Here is a 25,682-nt window from a genome sequence, read left to right on the forward strand (position 1 = left end):
AGTTCTACCACTACTAAGCACTAATGACAAGTATTATTTTCAATTTGAAACAAAACTCAAGTACAAACAGACAAGGTAAGTAGTGGAAAAAATGAAAAGTGCTACTTAAAGTTAGTGAGAAAATAGGAGCAAGGGGGAGGGGAGATGCACAAAAAAACAAAAGGCCCCAAAACTGTCAGCTAAGTTTCATTAGCTAAGCACTGATAACAAATTATTTTGGTAGTAGCATTCCTGAGCAATCAATGTTTAGACATTTTATAGCTGTCTCTCATAATGAAGCCGGAAATATGCTTCTGGATATTATTTAAATACTTTTGAGAATATTTATCTCCTTTTGTATAGCATATATTTTGTTTTGGCGTGTTTTACTTTCTAATATAAGAGTTTATGTATTGTATTGTAGCATTGAGTAATTGAATTGTACTATATTACAAAAAAAAATATTAGAAACACCTGGATTTCATTTTAATTTTTCCTTTTTTAGTATGTCTTTAATTTTCATTTAGCAGCAACTTGGGTTTAAGCTTCATTTCATATTGAATGAATGTAAAAAAAAATTTGTTTTCTACACCCTGGCTTTTTCAATATTAAACTTCCATGTGTTGGTTGAGACATTTGACAATTCAGAAAAGGCCTAGCTGTTAAAGCAAAAATAATTGATTTTCCATAAAAAAGCATGACCTCTATTGTATGCATCTTGATCTTTTAAAAATTGAGCCAACCTTCAAAACCCATTCTAATGACCACAGGCAACATTTTCAAATTGTGTATGTATTTCACCCAATGCTTATATCGATGGTAATGATTTCTGATCGATTGTTAAAATGACCTAAATTAAAATGGTTAACTAATTTTGCAATACTCTAGCATAAAATAAGGCTGTAGAATAAGGGTGTGGTCTGGTTATGTCTCATCTTTGTTTGTATTCAAAGTAAATATAGTTATCGCCAAAAAGGCCCAGTCAGTTAACATCTTTGGACATCATGGGCTGGATTCAGATTTGCGCCATGTACAGACATTCAGTTTCTCCTGGGAGAGTTGCTGCTTTCCCAGGAGAAATCATAAGGGTACAGATGTTCAGGATTTTTCTCCCAGAGCAAGAATAACCCAGGAACAACCAGATTTAAATCACTCCTGGCAGAGTTTCTTCTTGGAGGGCTAATGTCTGTACATGTTCTCATCTGTAAAAAGCCACAGTCTTGCAGCATCCCAGGGTGCTTTAGTCCAGCCTTCCCCTTTTCCCTGCCCCCATGCTGCTCCCATTCTGTTTCCAGGCATACTGAGGGAGCCTGCAGAACATCCTGAAATGTGTGAACAGGGACACAGGCTGAACAGAGTCAGCACTGCAGGCTGTCTCTTCTTCAGAGGCTCACCATTTGAATATCTGTTGAAGTGTTTCCTTGTAATTTTTCTGCCAAGAGAACAGACCCTCCCCCTCCCTCCCCACCCCACCCCCGGTCCATGTCCAGCTGCCAGGGGTACACTGATCCAAAAAGGTTGAAAACCCCTTCAGTAAACTATCTCCAGTTTTCCTACGACAAGTATCAGTGACTTCAGTAGTTAATGACACATTTATCTTTTGAGATAAATGTAGATATTTTTATCCTTCTTCTGATGCGTATTAAGTTTGCCACATCCTGAAATTAAAAAGTACTTTTTCATTTCCTTCCATATTGTTGCAGTAAAGCTGAATGTTGGTTCCAGCCCATTAGTTCCTAGTTGTGAGAGAAGATATGATACCTGGTAACTGAATCATCACAAATTAACGTCACTCAGGTGTTGTTTACAGACATTGTGCTTAGACTGGTTTAAATGCAGTTTTAAAACTCAAACATCCAGACATACAAGCCAATTTAGGCTGGTTTAAACCTGAACTGTTTCAGAAGTATACCTAGATAACTGACTATTATTCTGTGAACTAGTTCAGTGTTATTTGCAGGCATCAAGCTTTCTGTGACTAGTGTCTGGTTGGTTCTCCAGTTATCCCACAATGCACTGCTCCCTCCCCCAACGCCTGCATGGCAACTGGCTGGTACACATCTAACACTACTTTCCCAACCTCTATTGCCTGTGCTTGACTTGAGCATCCCTGGTTGGAGTTCTAGGAGCAGGTCTCATCCACTTCTAAAGATCTGATCTATTCCCTTCTGTGGGTGCCAGTTGACCAGGGTCCATACATCCCAGGCTTTATTTAGGGTGGGAAGTAGATATGGAGGGCTATCTAGTCTCCTGCTTCTGTGTTCCTGAGGGATTCAGGTTCCAGGGGGCTGCCCAGGGAGTCTACTACCACCAATGGAAGGAAGTTTATCAGCTTTTAAAAGCAGCAGAGAGCTACTACCCCTTGAGCTCCCAGCAGTGTGTGCACAGACACCTCTGAGCCAAGACAACTGTAAACTGGTTTCCAATCAGTGACATTCTCGAAACAGTCCAAGTGTTGTCTGTCCACACCTATAATATTCATCTTTGCTAAGGAACAGAGTTCTTAAAGAAATTACATTTAATTTTTCCAACTCATTATTTGATCTGCCTTTTAACTCTGTATACAGTTTTCTATTTAGGATGTCAGGGAAGAAAATATACATGTTCTATCTTTAAAGAATCCTTTTAAACATTTTTTTTAATGTGTGTAATGGTGAGTAAAGATGAGCCCGGTCATTTTTCAAGAGCAGCTGTTTGAATCTTCTTTGAACTATTTCCCTTGACCTATTAAATGAGTCAGTCCTTTTTTTTTCTATGAAAAGTAAGTATAGTTATCTACATCACATGTGGCATTAGTCTCCACTCTAATTGCACAGTCTTCTTGACTGTTCACACAACAGTCATCCACTGATGGCTTGGCTTTGGGGTATGTAAGGGTTTTCAGGTCTTCGAGAACAAGCAAGGTTAGACATTCATTTTGAGTCTTACTGCTGCTGGCATTGTTTTCAAGTTCACACATATTAGTTGGTCTGTTCATGGTCAACAGCCTATTAATTCCTTTATAAGTAGAGCCATAAGAATAAAAAATATGGCATATCTATCTGTTTTGTCATTACAAATAGTTATTTCTTATTAAATGACATAGATGAAAAATAGTTATTCTTGTAGCTTATTTTAAAGTACTGTTTTTTTTAGACTGTGTATCTGTACCAAGTGACCTGAACAAATACTGGTAGGTCAAAAATAAAACATCAACGAAAGTTTCATGCATCTAACTAAAATGATTTTTTTTCTATTATCTGACCTTTCCCTATATCTAGTAAATAATTTTTAATGTTTCATCAAGCATTTGTGTAACTGTTCAAAATGGGTATGTTGAAATTACTGGTTACTGTGAGAGTTAAATCTTTTATAATGGAGTTAATATGGTCATGTTTTGGTAAGGTAGTATCTTTTAAGTTACCTGTTTTTTTAGCAAAATCTTCCTTTCGATTTTTATCTTTCTGCAACACTGCAAGAAAACTGTGAGGTCAGATGTACATGGGATTTAAGACGTTAGTCACTGAAGCCTTCTTTTCAGGCTTTTAAATCATTATTTGGCTGAACAAAGTATTGTTTCCTCTTCCAGACATTCCTGAACAAATTATGCTGGTGAAGTTGAGTCAATAATAAAAACTCTGTACAGTAGTTAAACAGTGTTTTTTCTTAAATTGTCCATTTGTTTATATACTCGAGTAATTTTGCCTGTAATCGTTTGCAAGTCGCAATTTAGAAATTGGGTGAATAATTATTTCCATGTTTTAAGTCAAACTTATATCAAGGGAAATTTGGATTTTTCTTTAGAGTGCCAACCAAAGCTTTCTGTAAAATTCTGAGTGTGTATCATAATTAAAAATTCATAACTTATGAATATGAAGCAGTGTCTGTTTTATATAAACCAATAAACTGAAATAAAATCTTTTTGCTCTAGGGATTTAATTTTAAGTACTGTGATATTCCTTTTTCTGTGCATGCTTTCCATTGTTAAGTTACCGTAGTGATTGCTATATGTTGGTATTTTCTTTTAATGTAGCTTTATGAAGCAGAAAATAAGTATAAGATATTGGAGAAGGAGTTCCAGCAGTACAAGGAGCAGCAAAGTAGCAAACCAGAGATCCGGCTACAGTCAGAAATAAATCTTCTTACTTTAGAAAAGGTACTCATGGATTTCACTTTTTTTTTAAACAGTATATCCATAAGTAATGAAGAAGAAGTAGTAATCTGTTTCTTAGATAAAACTGATTAATCTTTTTTCAGCCATTAAATATCTAAACCCAGTTGTGGGTGAAAAGTAATCTTGTCAAATTCAGTTCAAGGCCTCTGGCAGACATTACACTTAAGACATGATGAACTATAGTGCCCTGGATGCTGAGAGTGATTTTTGGTGCTTCCAGGCTCTGGGGCAGAGCAGAGCATTTGATTCTGATTAGAGGTGCCAATATATCGGTCCAATATTGGATTGGTACTGATATAAAGAAAATTGGCTGTATCGGAAATCGGCCCAATGGGCCAATAATTTGGCCAATAAATGTCTGTGCTGCATTGCAACACACAGGCAGCAAGGAACAGAGCTGGCAGTGTGGAGAGCTGTTCTCAGATGGTAAGTCTGTATGGTGGAAGGGAAGGGGCATGAGGGGGACAGATCAATGCCCCCTGAAGTGATGGAGGGGGTACAGGCAGGCATTGCCCAGGCAGGTGCAGGATGGAGCTGTGGCTTGTTCGGGGGGGTGCGCAAATCCTACCACTGCTTGCACCCCAGGAAGGTATGGGGGGGCATGTGTCCCTGGATCTCTATGGGGCGGGGTAGGCACGCTGGAGCCAGAGCTGCACAGGGCTCTTCTCGCCGGGGTTTGGGCTCAGCACGGACATTGGGAGGGGGCTGCAGCCACCCCAGATTTCACCGCAGCTCCACTCCCAGTGCTGCCGCTGCCGGATGCCTGCGTGGCACCGCCCTTGCTCTTCCTGGCACATGGGTGGAGGCAGGGCATTGAGCCAGGACTGTGTCAGGTGGTGGCGCTAGCAGCAGAGCTGCAACAAAATTTGGGATGGCTGCAGCCCCCTCCTGCTGAATCTCAGTTGGCTGACAGGAGCAAGTGAGCTGCCAGCTTTTGCAGGCTTGGCTAGTGCACTCAGGTTACCCTGGTGGCACCAGGGAGAACTAACCAAGCTCTCAAAGCTCATGGGATACTGGCAGAATCGCCAGAAATTTTGACCAGTGTACAGAAGTTCAAGTGCTGTAATTTAATACCTTATTTAACAAGGATTAATTTACAATGCCCTTTTTTAAAGTGCTGTAAAGCCATGCACTTGTGTTTAAGTAATGGCAATAAAGCACTTTAAATGCAGAAAAAAGCAACTTGTATACACACCCTTGGAATTTAATAATGGCATTTCTTTTTTTATTTCTTCTGTATTAGCCAGTATCAACCCTAACCAGGGTAGGGACTGACAGGGCACTTTAGTCTGTCTGTTCACTTCATACTTTTGGTTAGCTACCAGCATGGAAAATGAGTGAGACTGTTATTGCCATTTGAATGCTTATTTACAAAGATTTTAGCAGAGGCCATCAAATCATTTTACATATGAACAGCCTACAGTATACTTGGACTGGATTCTAGGAAGTACTGGGTGACTGAAGAAGTAAAAGGTCCATATTGCTAAGCCTCAGGGACATCTGGCTTTGGACATGTTGTCAAGTAAAGCCATTGATTTATTGTTATAAGCATCATCCTGGAGTATGTTGTCTCAGTTTTTAAAAAGTGATATTGAAGGACAACGTGCAAGGTTGCATGTTGATTTGAAAGCCTTGCCTAATATCTAATTATTATACATATATTTTTCTCTGTATTTAGACTGCAAGCATCCTTCAAAAAATTGTTGTTATGTCTTCTGATCTTGTATTTCCTTTTAATATCCCGACAGATTGAATGGTAAACAGTTTGTGTAATTAAAAAAAATAATCAAACTTCTGCTTAAGGTCTTGAACTACTTAACTGGACTATTTACCCCTTTGTGGAACAGTCATGTGGAGAAGCTTGAGAGAGTCCAGAGAAGAGCCACGTGCATGATCAGAGGTCAGGAAAACAGACCTTACGATGACAGGCTGAGAGCCATGGGGCTCTTTAGCTTGGAAAAGCGCAGGCTCAGGGGTGATCTGATGACCACCTATAAGCTTATCAGGGGTGACAACCAGGATCTGGGGGAACGTTTGTTCACCAGAGCACCCCAAGGGATGACGAGGTCGAATGGTCATAAACTACTACAAGACCATTTCAGGCTGGACATAAGGAAGAATTTCTTTACTGTTCGAGCCCCCAAGGTCTGGAACAGCCTGCCATCAGAGGTGGTTCAAGCACCTACATTGAACACCTTCAAGAGCAAATTGGATGCTTATCTTGCTGGGATCCTATGACCCCATCTGACTTCCTGTCCTTTGGGCGGGGGGCTGGACTCGATGATCTTCCGAGGTCTCTTCCAGCCCTAACATATATGAAAATCTATGAAATAACCACTGCTTTTAAAATAAAGTTGCATAAGAAAATAGTTTCTTGAAAATCATTTTTATAAATTAAACAGTTAACTTGAAACTGACGCAATTTTTTTAGCAAATGATGTAGTAAATTTCAAGAAAGATTTGATCAGTGGTTCTCAACCTTTTTAAATTGAAGACACTCCTCAGGGCACCCCACAACAGACTGAAGGCACCCTTCCATAACTTTTAGTGAATGGAGAAACACCATTTCAAAATTTCTGGTCTCTTTACATCATACAGCACACTTCAGAGGATCCCATGGCACCTGAAGGGGCCCCAGGACCCTGGTTGAGAATCACTGTATTAGATGATCATATGGAACTATTAGAATTTTAATAAAAGAAAGAGAGAGAGTGCTACAGCTGACTGATGTCAAGAATTTCGTAGTAATTTTTGGATCATCATAGCTACCCATCACTCTTATACAACAGCAGGACAGGCAAGTATTTTGGCTGGAGGGCCGCTTACCGAGTTTTGGTAAGCTGTCAAGGGCCACATGGGTAGCCCCACCCTTTGACAGTTGCCCTGCCCTTGGTTGCCATACTGGGACCGAGCATCCTGCCCCAGCAACACCTGAACTTTGCCACCAGAAGTCCTTCCTCTTACCCCAAAACACTCCTTTTGCAAGGGAGGGTGCTGCAATCTTGCAACCAGGAAAAAAAAACCCAAATTGTATACGAAAAAAATAAAACATCTGCTATAACTTACTTTAATTTATTTAAAATATATTTGTACTGATTTGTGTTTGTGCAGTCTATCTAGAGGTGATTGTATAATAGCTCAAAATACATCCTACTGTATATTGTGCTTGGATGGTGGAGGGGTGTGGTTTGGAGGTTGGTGGAGGGGTGTGGGTATGGTGGGTGGTTATGGAAGGGTGTGAGTATGTGGTTGGGGTGGGAGCTGTGGGAGGGGTGTAGGAGAGAAAGAGAGATGGGGCCAGGCTTTTGGCCCCATCATGTGTGGCTTTTGTGGACTGCATGTGAGCCTCACATGATACAGACTGGATGGAATAGCCTGGTGGGCCGTATTTTGCTCACCTCTACACTACAGTATAATAAAACACACGCATTTTCTGGAGGTGGTTTATTATAACTCCCTTTGCATCTAATAGTGGCTACTTTTGATGACAGATTTGATGTCTTATGTTAAATTTCCAGGATAGGAAGTCCTATCTTTTTAGCAACCTTTCTAATTATTTATGATGATTTTCAACTCAATTGCAATATATGTGAATATTTCATAATTCTAAAGCATTGGTATTTTTACAGTTTCCTTTTGTCTTTGCATTTGAATTGTCCAAAGTATATTCCATGCCTATAATGGCAGTAATTGAGCAAACAATTGAACTCGACTCTGTTTGGACTTTGGCTTGGTAGATCAGTTCAAAAACAGATTTATGACTTAGACTTGGACAGATTTATCACTTAAAATTTAGCAACACCCTAACCTAGACTGGCCACGTTCAAACTATGAACCAAGTCAGACTTTGAGAGAGTACATTCCTAAAATATAGCCAAGTTGGCTTTTATTCATGTATAACAGATTGCCTAGTGCTTTTAAAATGAGTATTTTGATTAGACTATTTTTGTCTTGTTGCTTTGTATAGCTTAGCTATACATTATAGAAGTATTTACTTAGAATTCAAATGACCTTTTTAGCACATTACATTAAAAGGATAAAATATTGTTTTAAACTAGTCCTGTGTCTTCTATATGGTAAGTTAAGTGATAAAATATTTTTTAAGGTTCTAGGACAAATGTGGCTGATTAGAGGGGATAATTAACACTACTTGGAATACAAGCCAATTTTCCTTATTTCCCCCACTCCAATCCAAGGGCCACACTTAATTTGAAACCTGTTTCTCCCAGTGGCTTCAATAGGAGTCACCCCACATCTCTAAGGGCACTGTTTGGCACTAGGAGATGAGTGCTAATTAATTTGGAATGCTAAATTACAACTTACAGAAATATGAATATGGTTTTTCAAGGGTTTGAGGACTCAAAAAAAAGTTTATATCTGCTGTCCTGGGACTAAGACTTATCTAGTGCCTTTTCATATAGACTGCTATATAAAATAAAAATAAAGCTATATTTTAAACAAGAAAATGTTCATGTGCCATAATATTTATATTAACCTATATAACAGCTTTAGATGATGTTGTAGGTTACGCTACATAAACACTTCTTAAGCCAGAACCTTTGTATATATAGTCTTTCAATGACTGTAACCACTAGTATAAAGTTTCCGCTGATATGATTTTAATTGCTCTTAGGTTGAACTTGAAAGAAAATTGGAATCGGCTACCAAGTCAAAGCTTCACTACAAGCAACAGTGGGCAAGGGCTTTGAAAGAACTTGCAAGACTAAAACAGGTATGTAAATAGCATATAGAAAATGCACAATAAATATGTAGTTTTTCTTTTCTGAGGCCAATATAGAACAATATCATTCCACGGGGCATTGTTGCAAACTGATTCCCATTATAACTACCATTTTCTATTAAAATGCTGGCATCATTCCTAAATCATTAGTTTTGGGCTGGAATTTTTCATAACAAAACACTGCCTGAAAGTGAATTTTTGGCAATCTACTTTCTATCTTTTGAGTTTGGGGAAAATGAAAAAATACGTATTTTCCAAAGCTTAAAAAAACACTTCTAACTGCACATTTTAAAGGAACACATATACAACATAATTGGCTAAAGCTTGTATCTTAAAAATGGGTAAGGACATAATCCTCCTGGTTGATCAGGGCCTTAGTTTGACATGGAAATAGAATGGTTTTAAAAAATATCCAAGTAATTAAAAAAGGTCACTTGTGATGATGCTCAATCAGTGTCTGGTGAGAAGACAAAATAAAATGTATAGTGGTTTATCTTGGCTATGTCTCCCATCTGTTTTGTTTTTACACCAGAAACAGTTCTTATTTTCCTGCTTAAATATTAAATGAAATATATTTTGTGAGCAACTGTGGTGAGGGCACAAAAGAATAGAAGTTGCAAGTTCATCCCTCTAGACACTCTGTTAGTAAAAATAATTTTTTTTTTTTTTCAACCATACCAACTTAGTACGTATTTTATTTCAACTAATTCCTGGGGGAGAGCTGTTACCTAAATTGGACCTTTTGCATTATTCTCAGATTTCTGCAGCTTTTAACTTCCTGTATTTTCAAAGAGGAAAGTGGCTAAATGTTACAAATTGCCTATGTTCCTGTTTACCTTGTAGGCTTTAAAGTTTGTATCTACTTGTGGAATATTTGATATGGGGAAGATACAAGTGCTTATCTTTGCAGCTATTTTTTAAGAGGAGACGCATCAGCTTCCCCACCCCTCTGCCCTACAAAATTTAATTTTAAAATGGTAACAGTAAATAGTTTAACACGTATATTAACAATAATTAAAATAATTAAAAAAGACTTTTAAAAAACAATTTTTAAAATAAATGACAAAATACGATTTGCAGAATACAGCAAACTTGCAGGAACCCTAAAAATCGCAAAATTGTTTTTCTTTCTGCCTTCGGAATTTCATGTCTCTGATGTTGTTGATTTTGTTAGTTTGTCTGTGTTTTGTTTTAGTGTTTCTATGTTCTGCAAACTCAAAGCAGTAGCAGCTCCATCATTATCAATAATGCATATACCTGTTTGTGTATTTTTCTCAATTACCTATTATCTTCTAGAAATACATGGTGTGGTTCTTTCGTGTTGATATAATTTTAAGATTCTGCAAGTTGTTGCTTTAGGGTCTCCCCTTCATTGAATAAATGGGAGTCCCCATTTTCTAAATCTTATTCAGCAGGATGCAATAATTCTTTCTATATTATGTTCCATAGCTTTTCAAAATTTGCTTAAAACTTAAGAATGGAACACTGTAAAATAGCATGTCCCAAACTACACAATAAAGGCAGCCTTCCCTGTATTTTGCCAAGATTTGCAGCAGACTGAAAGGGGTTGTTTTGCCCTTCATTTCTTTGAAAGCCTTGGATCTCAGAAGAATGTATTGGAAGTAACATCTAATATTTTTTTTTTTTTTTAAGAAATGCACAAGAGAGAGGCTGTTCTTTCTGCCCTACAAGAATAAAAAATTGTTGTCCCTTACTATAAAGGGATAGTTTGGGACCTGGTGTAGATGTAATAGAGGAATAGGCCAGGCATTGTTCCTAGAGGATTACACTAGACTGGGGGAAAAGAGAAACTGGATTTCTCAGTACCCTTTCTAATGGATAGTTGCCTTGAACAAGAGCCCTCAGAGATAGGAATGTGAAAGGTTAAACAATTAATCGTTTAACCGATAAGTGTAGTCGTAACCAGTTAGCTTACTCTTTATCCTTTAGCTCTGGTGAGCACAGTCTGGCAGGGAAGTGGGGAAAGGAAGCCCCACAGTGCCCCAGCAGGAATCAGAAAGCTGGAGGGAGGAACAAGGGGGATGGGGCAAGAGGGTCTAATACCCTTAATTTAAGAGGAAAACAGCCAGCTGGCTAATGACTAGTGAATTAAGCAATTAGCTGCTTGGTCACAGGTGCTCCCTGCCTCTCAGTCTAGGGCTTCAGATGGGGTGTGTTATCTGACTGGGCTTGCATCCTTCCCCTCTTCCTCCAGTCAAAGGGCTTCAGGAGCTGAGAAGTTGCTGTGTCCTGGGTTAATCATTTAACCAATATAATTCAAGGAGTTCAAATGAATATTGTTTTAAAACAATATTTACATCCCTACTCAGAGGACCTTGCTTGTCTCTTGGAAGAAATGGTGTTAGTAATGAAGGGAGGGACAGAAATGCTTCAGCATTGTCACTGTCCAAAGCTGTAGATAAATATAATATTCAATTTCAGGTTTGGAAGTTAATCTTTTCCTTTACAACTTAAAGAGTAAAAAAAGGAAACATCTCTAGGTAATAAAAGTTATAAAACTGAGCTTTTGGTTTTCGATGCTGTCCTCATTTTTCCTTTTTGTCTTTGGTCTTTTTTGGTAGTAATTGTCAGGGATCAAAAAATAGCCTATAATATTTCTTAAATATTTGTGCACAACAGGATGATCTAATGAAGAACTTGCCAGGCTTGCATCAAAAGCTAAAACTTCCCAAAGGAGACCCCAAAATGCCCAGTATAATGTTTTTTTTTTCCCTTAATGAATTAGTTGTTTTAAAAAAAAAAAAACTTGTAGAATAAAGCAGGGTATCCATACCTTGCTACTTACTATTAAATATGTCTCACCTTTTATATTACTAGGTCAAATACATGCCAGATCAGTAGTGATGAAACAGGCATCCAAAGTAATTTAATTGGTCCCAGTCCAGGGCAGGCTGACCCCCTTAGTAAACATCTGAACCAATAAATAAGTTGATATGAAGACTGAATTATGCTGCCTACCACTTTATCCTTAAAAACAGGCCCTTTTAAACCTAGGTTGAGACTTCAGTGTACTCACGCTGTTATGAAGTCATATGTTTCAGTTGAATAGATAGAAGATGAACAAGGTAGCATTTCAACCTCATTTAAAATATAAAAAAGGAAAATGATCAGGAACCCATTTACTATGTTTTGAATGTAAATTTGGAACCTTAATTGCCTCCAGGAATTCTAGATCTGCTTTAGTTCAGATGATTTGTGCAATTGCACAGTTTGTCCAATTTCTTGTTTAAATTGGATTAGTACAATGTTAATTTTGTATTGCCTCTGGTGAATAGCCACAGGGTTGTAATCTATGCCAGTAATTTGTCACACCAAAGCCCTCTGGAGGACTATACAAAACATTTGTGTAGTGAGGATTAGACGTTGAAAGCCGTATCTTAGATTGTTAATAAATGTTAATGATGAAACCCAGCTGGTAAGTCTTGGAAATGAGATCTAATGCTTTGTGCCCATTGCCAAAAAAACATTTAAATAGAGATTTCCATTACTCAAAGGTGACCTAGTACAGTCAATTTGTGAATTAAAGAAGCATAATCTACAAGCTAAGCATTTAGCAAAATGTGCTTTTTCTTCTGATTTGTAACCATAAAAGTCAATGTTTCCTTAATTATAAAGTTCCCTTTTACTTGGGAACTAGCTATGTTGGAACAGATCTGTGATAGTTTGGTATTTTGTAAAAAATGCAGTGTATACATTGCAGCTTTTGCAAGTAAGTTGTGTGGACTTTAGAAGAAAAGTTACTAATTTTTCTCTGTCTGGAATTTTTAGATACTAAAATGAAGTATCAGCTATAACCAGGTAAAGGCGTGAATACACCCTGACATTTGCCACTCAAGCTTATTGGTAGTTGCAATAAAAGCAGTGTTTTGTGGAATTCAACTATGGTTTGTAAAGCTGCGTTTGAAAATTAGTTTGAAGATTCATGACCTTTTTGATTTGACCCCAGTGTTCTTCCTGCCATGGCAGGGGGTCGGACTAGATGATCTGCTCAGGTCCCTTCCGACCCTAGAAACTATGAAACTATGAAACCTTTGTCATCAAGCCTGAGAACAGATGTCTTCCCTATTCTCAGTGCCCCCTTTTTTCTTGAAAGTATCTACTGTAATTTCTTTGCACATATATACACTTGCATATTTTTTTCTTTTATATTTAAACTTTTTTAAAAGTCGGTCTTTGAACTTAGACCTAGATCCTGCAGAGATCAAGCACATGCGTACTTTATTATGACTCATGTGCAAAGAAATCCTCACTGTTTAGCCAGAAATTATACATATTTTGGGAGAAGAGATCTTATAGTAGGTTTATAGTAGATTTTAAGTCTTTTACCATATGTATACCCTATGGATTTGTTCAAAGCATAACTGATGCATTTGTTTAAAACAACACAGGCCTTATTGGCTGACATTGGCTCTATCTTGTCCAGCCTCCTGCTTATCCACTCAGTAATTAATGTGATTAATTTATAAGTAATTTAGCCAAGGATGGGACGTAAATCTTTGTTTAAAAAAACAGTTGGAGGTCCAAGTCTTGGTTAAAAACTGTGTCTTGAAACCATCCAGGCCCTCCTACTGACTTGTCAGCTCTGGGTTATTTTCAGAAAACTTTACTTGAGTTCCTTAGCTTCAATCGTAAGTTTTTCCCACAGACTTGTATGGTATGTGTGAGTGGGAGAGTGAATAGTGGCCGCTATTTAGCCATTGTTTAGTCTAGTGTATGTATGTTTACATCTCCCCTTTGGATTTATAGGCAGCTATGGCAAAATAAAGACTGTGTTTTCTTGATTTAAGGAGCTTCTTAACTGAAGCACCAGCACCTGGTGGCATGGTGGGATTCTTTCATAATCTAATAATAATTTTTTAATTCTTGTGTAATTAATGTTAATATTGCTGTAGAATATCAATACCAAAACCCCCATATGCCAGGGGCAGATTGCAGAGCAGCCACAAAGAGGCTGATCCTTGTTGTGGCAACACCACCATCTGCCCTGAGGTGTACATGCCAAGCAAAATGCTTTCATGTGCCATGGTCTGGCATGCATGCAGGGGGGTTGACTACCCCTGATATAGCATAACAAGGGGATCACTCAGTCCCCCAGCATCCCATAGTGTTCTGCTTTTCCCTTCCTTCACCCCTACCTTGGGTAAGTGAAGCATGGTAGGGTGTACAGTCATTGAGTGTTCCTGCCTCCCAGCCCCTATTTAGGGGTGGGGTAGAGAGAGAAGGAGCAGGTAGCACTTCAAAGGAGCGGAGCTAGGAATTTGGAGATGGGTGGCATCATACTGCTGATGGTCTCCCCCTTATGGTAGTAACACCAGCAGTGTTACATACCTATGTGGTGACTTTTTTTGTGGTGCTTCAGCCTGAGGTCTTGGCACGTGAACATTATAATCTCTTCATGTCTGCAACAATGCGTTTTTGTAGAACTTCAAAGTTCAGCACCTGTGCTACTGGAAAGTGTGTGCTCATCTGACTAAATTTAATTGAGAAATTTTTGACATTTTTTTCTAGGCATTTACTGAAACCAATTAAGATGCTTACAGGTTCAATAAGAATAGTTGAATTTAAAATATCAAAACTTGATTTAAGCAATATAAAAATTACCCTACCAAATAAGACATCTGATGCATGCAGCTGTATATGGAGAGAAAGGGGTATGTCTGTGTGTGTATATATATTTGTGTGTGTGTGTATTAGCCCACTGCCCATCAGGAATGATGGGGTGGGGAGAGAGCGGGTGGGGACGGAGCCTCGGGCCTGCTCCCCCTTCCCTCCTGCTGCTTGGGGTCTGGGCCCGATGTGGGGGAGAAGCTGGGCCGCTGCAGCAGCATGGGAACAGCAGGCCCTGGCTGACCCAGCAGGGGCGGAAAGAGCAGGCTTGGGGCCAACGCATGGGTTGGGGAGGAGTGGGCCTGGGCCCAACGGGGGGAGGAAGCTAGCTCCTCCCACAGCTGCCATGTTGGGCTGGGCTGAGCTGAACCAGGCCGGGCAGGGCCTGCTGACCCCCTTCCCCTCCAGTGCCGTCGCAGGCCAGCTTTTCCCCCAGCTCAGGCTCGCTCCCTCCCCACACCCCCAGGTCAGGCCCAGGCCCAGTCTTAGTCCTACCCTGGCCCCACCATCACCACCAATGCCACAGCGTGCCCACTCTTTCCCTCCAGTGTCAGGCCCACTCAGGGACAGGAGGAGTGGGCTCAGGGCCAACACAGAGGAAGAGGGTTGGGGAGGAGTGGGCCTGGGCCCGAGGTGGGCGGGGAGGCCCACTCCTTCCCTCCCCCGTTACTGTCTCTCCACATACAGCTTCATGCATCAGATGCTTTATTTGGTAAGGTAATTTTGTGTGTGCCTGCATTTTCACACCTGAAAATACTCTAATTTATCCTATTTATTTTATACATAGTATGGTAGGTGGAGTCAAAGAAGGAGGGAAAATCAAAGCCTTTCAAAACATATTAAACATTATTTTGTGTTGGATGTGTCAATAGAGAGTACTACAAACTAGATTCATCTTTAGGTTAATATTTTATTGAGGTGAAATACCAATCGCCATGTAAATGTTTGTAATAGATTGCTATTGTTCAAAGCTAACTGACACATTTGTTTAAAACAACACAAGCTTTATTAACTGACATTGGCTTTATCGTGTCTACCCTCCTGAGCCATGTTTTCAGCAACAAATTTAAGACTTATTTTTCCCCCCTCCTACTCTATAAAAATATAAAATAGATTTTCATTGGAAAATTTAACAGTATCAAGTATCCAGGTTGTAGCCATATTGGTCTAGAGGAAAATGCAGTAAGGACTCATAGTAGAGATGATATCTTTTATTGGACCAACAAGATTTTTGCAAAAAAAGTCTTTAATTAAAGAAAAATTAAAACTTTTTTTTTTTTTTGCAAAAATCTGGTTGGTCTAAAAAAAGGTATCTCTATTATGAGTCCTGATTGCCTTAACAATATCAAAATATTCAGAAATGTTAACTCTTCTGTTTTTTAGTAACTTGTGTGAAATAAATATTTGCAAAAGATAGTTAAGCGTTTCAGCATTTTGTGTTACTTTATATGTTTCAAGCAACTTGAAAGGTGTTTCTTAATAAGTTGTGTTAATTGATAGTAGTCCTATGCAGGGGAGTCCACTTTCAGTGCTAATAGAAAGGGAGTCTGTTTCACATTGTTAGTGTTGAAACAGTAACAGAAAAAAGTGGTTTTGGTATCTGCAAGACTTTCTGATAAAGTGGCACCGGTTTCATCACCAAACATGGATAAAGAATCCTGTCTCCTTCTGCCTCGTCCCTCCCATCTCCCTAAAATTTGAGTTTTATAAAGGAACTGTTTTCATGGCCTGTGATCTAACCATAACAATTCTGAATTTTGAAACCCCTCATATTTGGAGTAAACTATGTGAAAAATCACATTTAAATCTCCCATTTGTATCAAGCAATCTACATTCCTTGACTTATTTTGGGGTCTTTGAAAGATTATTGGACAACTTGAGTATCTATTAAAATCTATTCAGGAGAATAAATATCACCTTTGTTTATAAGTGTTCACCATGCAGATTGTTGTGATGATGTTGTTTAGAATTCAAAAATGGTTATGTTGTGTAAAGAGTATTATGTAAATCTGCATTTTTATCTGCATTCATGATGCACTGAGAGTGATCACTGGATTCTGGGGTCACATTTTGCTTGCTCCATTTACTAAAATGTTATAAAATGCTTATTTTTTATTTTTATGCTAAGTATTTAATTCACAAAAGTATGGGAATCGCCAAGTAAATTTGCACTACACGTGGCAGGCATTCTTTTACTATGGTAGTTGTCTACTGAAATCAAGGCAGCTGCTGGCCTGGCTGATTTCATAGGGAGACCACGGGGCTGGCAGCCATTTTCTTGGGCAGTGTGTGGCAGTTCTCCCCACACTTCTGGCCAAGGGACCCTGGTGGCCCCACCCACGCTGCTGATTGGCCATGCGGGCCATCTGTCATATGGCCCTGCCCCTCACTGCTGATTGGCTATAGGACAGTCCATCATGCAGCCCCTCCCCTCCCTGCTAATTGGTGGTGGGGGGCAGGGCTGTGTGGCAAATGGTCCTCGCAGCCAATCAGCAGGGAGGGACAGGGGCAACAGCCATCTTGCCATGCTGGCAGTCCCCCTCCTCCCTTCCCTCCCCAGCAAGCTGTGCAGCCAGAGGGAGCCAGCATTTTATTTTCAATAAGTTTGTTTCAGGGAGCCTGCCAAAAGCATGGACCCCACGCGTTTTCGCGGAGCCTGTGCTTTTTTGCAGGGCCTGCCCAAAATTGCAGTTTCGACAAAAATCATGTAATTGCAATTTCAGTAGGTCCAAACCTGTAAGGCAAGATTGGGGTGCCTTAAGATACTTTCAGGAGTGTTGCAGGGGGCTGCACAATGTTAACAGTCTTCAGTGTGCAAACATGATTCACAAGATGAATAAAAATTTCATATAGCAGTGGTCTCTGAAGTTGGGTGCGCAAGACAATCCATTGGCGTGTGGGAAGGAAATATTAGAACTTCTATTTATATTTATATAAATATACATATATTGGGGGTGGGTGCTTAAATTTTTTACTGATAGGGGTGCGCGATCAAAAAAGTTTGGAGACCACTGTCATAGGAATGAACAGTGTTAAAAATATTAACCTGTTGTGGTCTGAGTTCTCTGCAACATAAGAATTATTCTATTATTTTTCTATAATAAAAAAATGTGAAAAATAAGAGCTGGCATTTTACAAGGGGCTCCAACAAGGTTGAAAACCACTGATTTAAGCTTTGCTCATCTGCTAAGAAAATAATTGTACAAAAATTCTCATGCTATACCCAGTTTACCGGTGCTAACATTGCTGGGAAACCATGTCTCTAAATATTGGAGAAAAGCTGCTTAGAGACAATTCCTGGCCTGTATAGGGAGGGAGAGGGGAGCAGTAATACACTCCAGGAAAATTACCTCCAAAGCCATATTGCAGCAGCTCACTTTCAGTTCTCTACCAGACCAATAAATATCAGTTTAATTACTTGGGTTGTCGTGTTAGTTTCTTTCCTTCCAAGGTGCTTCACAGTAGTCCTCTTCTCTTGAGCTGTAGCATGGTGCTTTAATAAGAGCTCTCTTGTCTATTAATGAGGACCTCGTAAGGGGCTAATACATATTCTGCCTTAGTTGGGTGTTCCAGGGGAATACATCTCCAAACAGGCAGACAGTTGCAATGATTCTATTCAGTCTCAACCACCTGGCGATTTTCACACTTGCCAGGCAGAATACCATGAGCTATGGACACTAAGCATGGTTGTCCTTTACTCTGGGCTTCTCCATGTGTTTCTTCTACTGTAATGGGACTAGCAAAAAGATGCCTAACCTTTCCAGGCAAGTTTCTTTGGGTACATGGTGGTATATTTTATTATACCACCTAAATATGAGACTGACGAAAAATTAGACCAACTTTTATTATACCAGTTAAATATTAGACCAACATGGCTACAACCAATAACCTTTCCAGAACTTTTGTTTCAAAGTCTGAGCTTCTCCTAAGAAGCTGAAGATAGGTTCTTAGGAGTCAAAAACTCTCTCTCCAGAAATCATTCTAGTTAGGTTCTGGGTAAAAGCAAGTTTGAGAAGCTGGGATACCTAGCTGGGTTTGTTTCATGACAGAGACAGTGACCCAAAAATTAGTATTTAAACTGTCAATTAGTTTAGGGCCAACTAATATCTTAAAGGTATTAATGCCTTCTCCAGAATCCATAACAGTCTTTTGGAGTCAGGTTATTCTGATCCATTTGTCAATATTGTCAGGCAAGTTATAGAGGAGGAAATAGGGCACTTCTTCCTGTCTTACAGAAGCAGTCAGAATTTTGTTCTTTGCTTTGAGAGAGAATAATTTTTCACTCACTCATTTCTTTGACACTAAGTACCTTTCTTCACAGCATTAGCCATTTCTGGCAGGTTAAGTGAACTATGAACATGAGCAGTTAAGAAACCGGTCAGTTGTGGAAATTTATACTCGATGTGCACTTATTTTTTCACAGTATTTACAATACTCACATTATTTAGAATATTTCTCATTTTAACCTACTTCATTCTACTGAAGTTTCATCCAGACATTTGTGCATTTTATAAGCCAGAAGAGGCTGGTGATCATCATGTAATCTGACCTGTGTAACACAGGCTGTAGGATATAAAATTTATAGCGGTACTTGACTTACAGTATATCTCTTTTGGAGAAAAAATGTTGTTAAAAGAATTCCATGCAATTGATAATCTGGTACAAACTCTGGTGGTAAATAGTTCAGTTTTGGTTACCTTTGCTATTTTAGAAACTTCATTTTATTTCTAAACTGAATTTGTTTTGCTTCAGATTCCAGCTGTTGGATGATGCTGTATCTTTGTCTGAGATTTGGAAGCTATTCATTATCACATTTCTGTTTTGCAATGAAGGTACTTACAGATTGTGAACTCTCCCCCTCCCCCCACACCATTTCTGATAAGTTAGATGTAGGTTGAGAAAGTGGAATCTTTCAGTATTTTCAGTTCTTTGATTAGGTATGTGAATCTTCTCTGAATCCTCCCCAGCCTCCTTTAATGTCATTCTTGACTCTCAAACACTAGTCACACCAGTGCCCAAGACAGAAATAATATCAATTCTGTACTCATTATTCAAGGTTTTGCTGTGGATACATTCAATGATATCCTCTGTTTTTGGCTGTAGTATCATCCTTAGTGCTCATATTCATCAGATCAAACACCTTCCCCCTCCCCCCTGCAAGGTTTTTTTTAGCTACTGTTTTCCAGGATGGAATACTTTCCTGTCTTGTAATCATGGCTCATCTTCTTTTGACTCTAGATCTTATATTTGGCCGTATTGAAGTACTTATTGTTTTCTTGTGCCTAATTTGTCAGCACTCCAGATGACTCTATCAATGACCCATTCTTTTCTTATTAATCACTTTCCTAATCTTTCTATCATCTCAAGTTTTATTAGTGATTATTTTGAATTCTTCTCTTCCTCCATCCCTTCCCAAAATATCCTTAAAATGTCAGACCAACATCCAATTCCCTTCAGCTCCCCACTAGAAACGTACATGCTTGATGATTTCCTATTTAGAATACATTTTAGATTCACCACTTAACTAGTTTGTAAATTGTTTGATGTCTTATGTTGTTTTTATATAATTCCAGTTTAGTAATCAAGTCAACAAAGTCAAATGTAACACAATCAAATGCCTTGCATGAAACTAAGCATATTTCATCAACACTGCTACTTTTTTTCCAACCAAACTGCCCTTCTGCTGATGACTTTGCTCTGTTTTCTTTATCGTGATATTTTAAAAATGGCCATAGACTGGTATCCTGGCAATGTCGAAGTCAATAACATACCTCTCAGTGACTTCAGTAGGGTAAGGACTTTTAGTGTCCAAAGCCACATAGAAACATGACCCTGTACTACAGATTGCTGATATATGATCATAGGCAAATAAAGCACAATACATTTGAGGTGTTTTTTAATCCTGAAAACGCTTTTTTGCTCAAGTTCACAAGTTGGCAGGGAAAGTTACCTCTGGTTTTACATGTTCACATTCATCTACTGTAGATCAATTGCTTGTTCATGAGCCATAGAATAATAGCTATATTATGAGGAGATTTTCAAGGTTCCAACCTGATAGTTGCTGTCTTTGTTTTCTAATCATTACAAAAATCTATGTTCTGCTTTTGTTGGACTCTTCAGTTGCAAGTTCCTACGAGTAACTATCCTTCCCTTCCTTTTTGGCTCACTAGTTCCCACTAGTGCCAAGATGGCTGGCTTGGTTTGTATGAAAATGCGAAATATCGTTCTTTGCCTATAAACTGATGTCTTTGTGTGTAACCAGTCCAGTATTCCTTCCTTAAAATTATAATCTTAGGTGGGAAGAGGGTAGTTTGTTTATGGTAATGTTAAGAGGTTGAGATGTTTTCTACTTATTGGGCACATCTCCACTTGCATTTATTCCAGCCAGGATTTACTGTGCATTAAGGTACTGCATAGTAAATGTTTTTGGGTAGGTGTCTACACATGCAGGGATTAGGGAGCAGATTTGCTCCCAGGTCCCTGCAGCCCTGTAATGTGCCCTTGTGGCCATAGCAGGGAGCTCCAGGCTCCCCCTGAGTGCTAGCCCAGAGGCTGGCAGGGAACACTGCGCCACGAGGCAGCTGTCTCTAAGCCCTGTGCCTTGATCATCTAATCAGACCATGGGGCTAGGACCTACCCTTGACTGCAACCATTCCTGGCCAGCCCTAGACTGTGCAGGGAAGTCTGCATGTGTAGTATGGAGCTGGCTGGGGACTGCCTAAAACAGTACCTTCAGGCTGCATGTGCTTCCCCATGCAGTCTGGGGCTGACTGGGAACTGTCCTTTCAGAATCTATAAATGCAATTGCAGTGGAAGATCTGGTGCTGGGCTGGGGCATACGCATCTCCCAGCAGTGGCTCCACAGCTGCAGAGCCACTACTGGGAGAAGGATCTCCCAGTCCCCACTTTGTGATCACAATCTGGGAGCAGGGGGCTTGGAGCTCCCTGCTGCTGGGGCAGGGGACACAATCCTCACCCAGGATCCTATGGCAGAGCCTGCCCTGGCTTGTCCCGGGGGCAGGGAGCCATCTCCCGCCCCCTTGTGGACGGCTGACCAGGAGCAGATTTGGCTCCCAGCCAGGAGTCTGCATGAGTGTTTTGGCGCCATTACTAATGCGAAGTAAATTAGCTATTTGCATTTGCAGGTAGCAAATTTACTTAGGATTAGGGGAATTTACTGTGAAGTAAGCATGTGCATGTGTAGAGCCACATGCTTACATCACAGTAAACTATGCTAATTTGCTGTTAAATATCTCGTGTAGACATGCGGATTGAGAGCGTCAACTAAGAAGTATTTGAGATTTTCTTCTAAATTCCTGGGATAGCAATTGTGATCCAGGTTGTTTTTCTAGGGTTTTTTAAGACTGATTTACCTTGACATAAGATTTTACTATCTGTTCTACAATAGATAGGTTGAATATGTAATGAATTGGTTTGCTTATAGAAACAGAATGAAGTAATTTTATAAATCCAGTTTATATCTGTAATAACAAAAATAAAGTCAGACAATACAAAGTAAACATTCTTAACATGGATGTTAATGGACCATTGTTATGTGCTTTACGATTATAAGTTATGCCAAGATTGATGTGTCCGGGGTCAGGTAACAAACTAGGCTGTATAAAGAACAAATCAGAAGTAAGCAGGATTTTTGTGAAGTTAAAACAGATTTAATGTCCCCAAGAACTAGATTATGTCACTTGTCCTGTTTTATGAAAGTCCTCTTTCTGGTTGACAGGTCATTGCTACTTAGCTTATGGAACTGTGAAAAACAATTAGGACATTGACCTACCCCACCCCTCTTTTTTCTGATTATTTTTACTTAAGTATTTTTCCCTGTTTGAAAACAGAAGAAATCTAAATTTTAGTCTTATATTTTCAGTGCTGGTTGACAGGAAGCCACTTCAGAAATTAGTTCTTCAAATCTTAGACTAAAATTGCTTCTGCTGAACAAGCTTTCTGGTGCTATACACTGCAGAACCAATAGGATGAGTGTCCTCTGCAATCACTGAGAATTTAACACCCACCTACTTCCATCCTCCCTCTGTTTGCAGGAGGGAATTTTAAGTGCTTCTAATGATCTAGCAAAATCAGTTGCTAATAGTATCTTAAGCCACGTTCATGAGTGTAATCTTTGTTTATCAGTTTCATTAAGTGTCTGAAAAAGCAGACCCATCAGCTGTTAAATACACATCCTTTTTGTCGCTGATGGCTAAAGCTGTTAATTTAGGGTCCAGATTTGATTGCATTCTGGTTTAGGTACGTGTTTGCAGGAATTGTAATTGAGCCATTAGTTTTATTTCATTTGTTACCTCATACCTATACACATTTATTACAATGAGTACCTGGGGCTGCTTAGTTACTGACTAGTAATATGTTGGGGTTCTTACTAGCTCTGTTTTTAATTCCCATCTGAAACAATGGAGGCATCCCTGGAGTTAGCATTTTTGTGTGTAAGAGTTTGTCAAATGATTTCTCCCTTTAGCGTGAGCAGGAGAATGCTATGGCCCGTCTCAAAAAGCAGCAGCAAGAGCTGGAGCACATGAGACTTCGCTACTTGGCAGCAGAGGAGAAAGAACTGGGGAAAACAGAACGACAAGAGTTGGAGGATATCAGGAATGAACTTAACAGGTATTAAAGCATTTGCAGGATTTTTTTCCCTCTGCCTCAAAGTAGGGGAAGGTTCAGTTAAATCAAAATTTTAATTGGCTGTCAATCCAGGGTAGGAACACAGTTTAGTGTCCCTTAGGTAAAAATTGCCCATTTATAAAATGTAACAGTGTTGTATTATAGAAAATCTATGCTAAAGGCCACCATACCCAGTTTTTTGTCAAGATTGTTCTTATACTGCACCAAGTCTTTTTTATCCTCACTTCTGAGCAGAACTGATATATAAAATAACTGCTATATATATTTTAAAAAACCATAAAACATGATCTGCTTTCAACTTGCTTTTCATTCACTTGCTGATATTTTAAGTCTGCCTAATGGTGTCCTCTATTTAAAATTAATCCAGTAATTTAGAATCTGGGCTGTGCCACTTGTGTGGATTTTTAAACAGTATTATCAGGATGTAACCCTTACTGTAATCATTGTAACAAGCACATATATGTTCAGATTCTTGGATTCTGGATAAGTATCTGCTGTATAAGACTTCCTTTAAATTTAATATAGCAAGGGTGATTTTGTTACCTTTTTTTGGACGTGGGGTAAGTTTCCTGTAACAGTCAGTTTGGAAAAAAATATAACAAGAGAAGATCATTTTGTCTTATACTGATTTTATTTATTTATTTATTTATCATCAGGCTAAAGCAACAAGAAGACAAAAAACAATTGCAGGATTCTGGGGATGCTTCATTTGGGAGAATGGGTGGTCTTCAAGCTAGACAGTTAAATGAGAGTATGGACGATTATCTCACTCGCCTGATAGAAGAGAGAGATACCTTGTTGAGAACAGGCGTGTATAATCATGAAGACCATATAGTAAGTGAACTGGATCGTCAAATCGGAGAGGCTCTTGCAAAAAGAAGCAGCAGTAAATAGTGTCTTAGGAACATGCTTTAAGTAAGTTTTACCATAATAAAACAATCAATTCTGCAGACTAAATCAATGATTCTGCAAAGACTTAAGCAAATGCTTAATTTTCATACTTCTAGTAATTTTTATTGAAGTTAGTGTAAATACTTGCAGCAGGGTTGTGTTTTTCCTTTTGTATTAATATTTTTGTACTGAGGTAATTTATATATAGATAAATATATATTTTTTTGTATTTTCTGTTTAAACATTTTCTACCTCTCTTCCTATCACCCTAGCTGGATTTATCAGTAATACCATTTTAAAATATCCAGTCTAGACTTTTGTTTGGTATTTTTCATAATTTATTGTTTAATGGATTTATTTTGAAATAGCTTTTCAATAAAATTGTGCTAAGAAAAAGTGACTGCAATAATTTACAGTGACATAACTTTTTTAAATGATGAGCTAAAAATATGCTGTGCTTTGATAAATGTCATATCCTCTTACATTTGCAAATGCTTTCAGTTTTAGTTTCTGGGGCCACAACTAAATTACTTGCCTGAATATTTTATTTTAGCATGAAGGCTTTTGAAAAACTTGCACTTGCAAATGATAAAGTTTGAAATGAAAACAAAAATGCTAAAATTTAGCAAGCAGAAACTCCATGAAATATTTAGGTAACTGATCATTCTTGGACTGCAAAAGGATTTCTACTCTAAGAGTTTTACATGGAGGGATTGCAAAGATGAATTGCTGATAAAAAGATTAAGGATTTTAATGAGGGTAATACGCATGTGCTTATGTTGAGAAAGTGTGGGAAATATTGATTAAGTGATTGTAACCACATGTTTAAATATCAATTCATGTTTAATGCAAATAATCAGGGCTTTTTCTACATAGGAATATTTCCTAAATGATGACTTAATCAGCTGCAATGACTATAAAGCTTTATTTTCTCCTTCAAGCTGCGTATTTTTCAGCCTTCTATATCTTTTTTTGAAATTGAGATACAAAAGTACTAAAAATACAAAATGTTATATGTTGGTTAATTGACTAAGGGGGGGCAGAGTGTGGAGCGCACACAGTTATGTGGGTTTTTGTGATGTGCACAGTTGAAATAGTTACAATTCCAAGTCCTAGACTCCTACAGCAGAGTGAAATTTTGCAGTGTGGATGGTTTGTGGTTTTTATGTACATTTCACTAGCACATGTTTGTTGCCTAGATAGATTTTACATATGTCTGTATCAAAAATGGAAAACTTTAACATGTTTTATTTCATACATGAATGAAGTTAGTTAATTCTGAGAGATCTTTTTTATTTTATTTTATTTTATTTTATTTATTTTAAAAGTCATTGGACTTATGGCACTGGGGTCATGTAAGTACCACTTTTTTTCTTTTAGGAACTTCTGTGTTTTGAAATGCAGAATTCTACCACAGAACTCTTATTTAACAGAATTTTTTTTAAGGTCATTTGAAGAAAATCCTAACAAATTGCATTAAAAAAATACCGTAACAAAAAGACTTCCATTGGGAACCATCACCTACTAATGATGTCATAACATGCTTTTATAACACTAAATAAACTTGCCATACATTTTAAATGTTTATTTTTAATATTAAGTGATTTAAAGATGTTAAGAGCAAAAAAAAAAAAAAAAAAA

At 38.5% G+C, this 25,682-nt stretch overlaps 1 protein-coding gene and 1 long non-coding RNA gene across 2 annotated transcripts in view; one reads left to right on the top strand and one right to left on the bottom strand.

Annotated features, from left to right (window-relative positions):
* CEP120 (centrosomal protein 120) overlaps positions 1-25,322 on the top strand; it is an 88,653-nt gene extending 63,331 nt beyond the window's left edge. Inside the window, exons 17-20 of the mRNA XM_019516815.1 lie at positions 3,992-4,114; positions 8,766-8,864; positions 22,987-23,132; positions 23,807-25,322. Of these exons, the coding sequence (XP_019372360.1) occupies positions 3,992-4,114; positions 8,766-8,864; positions 22,987-23,132; positions 23,807-24,044 (606 nt within the window). The 3' untranslated portion in view covers positions 24,045-25,322. The remainder of the gene's footprint in view (positions 1-3,991; positions 4,115-8,765; positions 8,865-22,986; positions 23,133-23,806) is intronic.
* Positions 24,926-25,682, bottom strand: part of LOC109297185 — a 22,804-nt gene continuing 22,047 nt past the window's right edge. Inside the window, exons 4-5 of the long non-coding RNA XR_002097231.1 lie at positions 25,029-25,035; positions 24,926-24,998 (exon numbers count right to left, since the gene is read on the bottom strand). This is a non-coding gene — a long non-coding RNA (uncharacterized LOC109297185). The remainder of the gene's footprint in view (positions 24,999-25,028; positions 25,036-25,682) is intronic.

Source organism: Gavialis gangeticus, unplaced genomic scaffold (genome assembly GCF_001723915.1).
Source record: "Gavialis gangeticus isolate Ggan-Ray unplaced genomic scaffold, GavGan_comp1, whole genome shotgun sequence".
NCBI lineage: Eukaryota > Metazoa > Chordata > Crocodylia > Gavialidae > Gavialis > Gavialis gangeticus.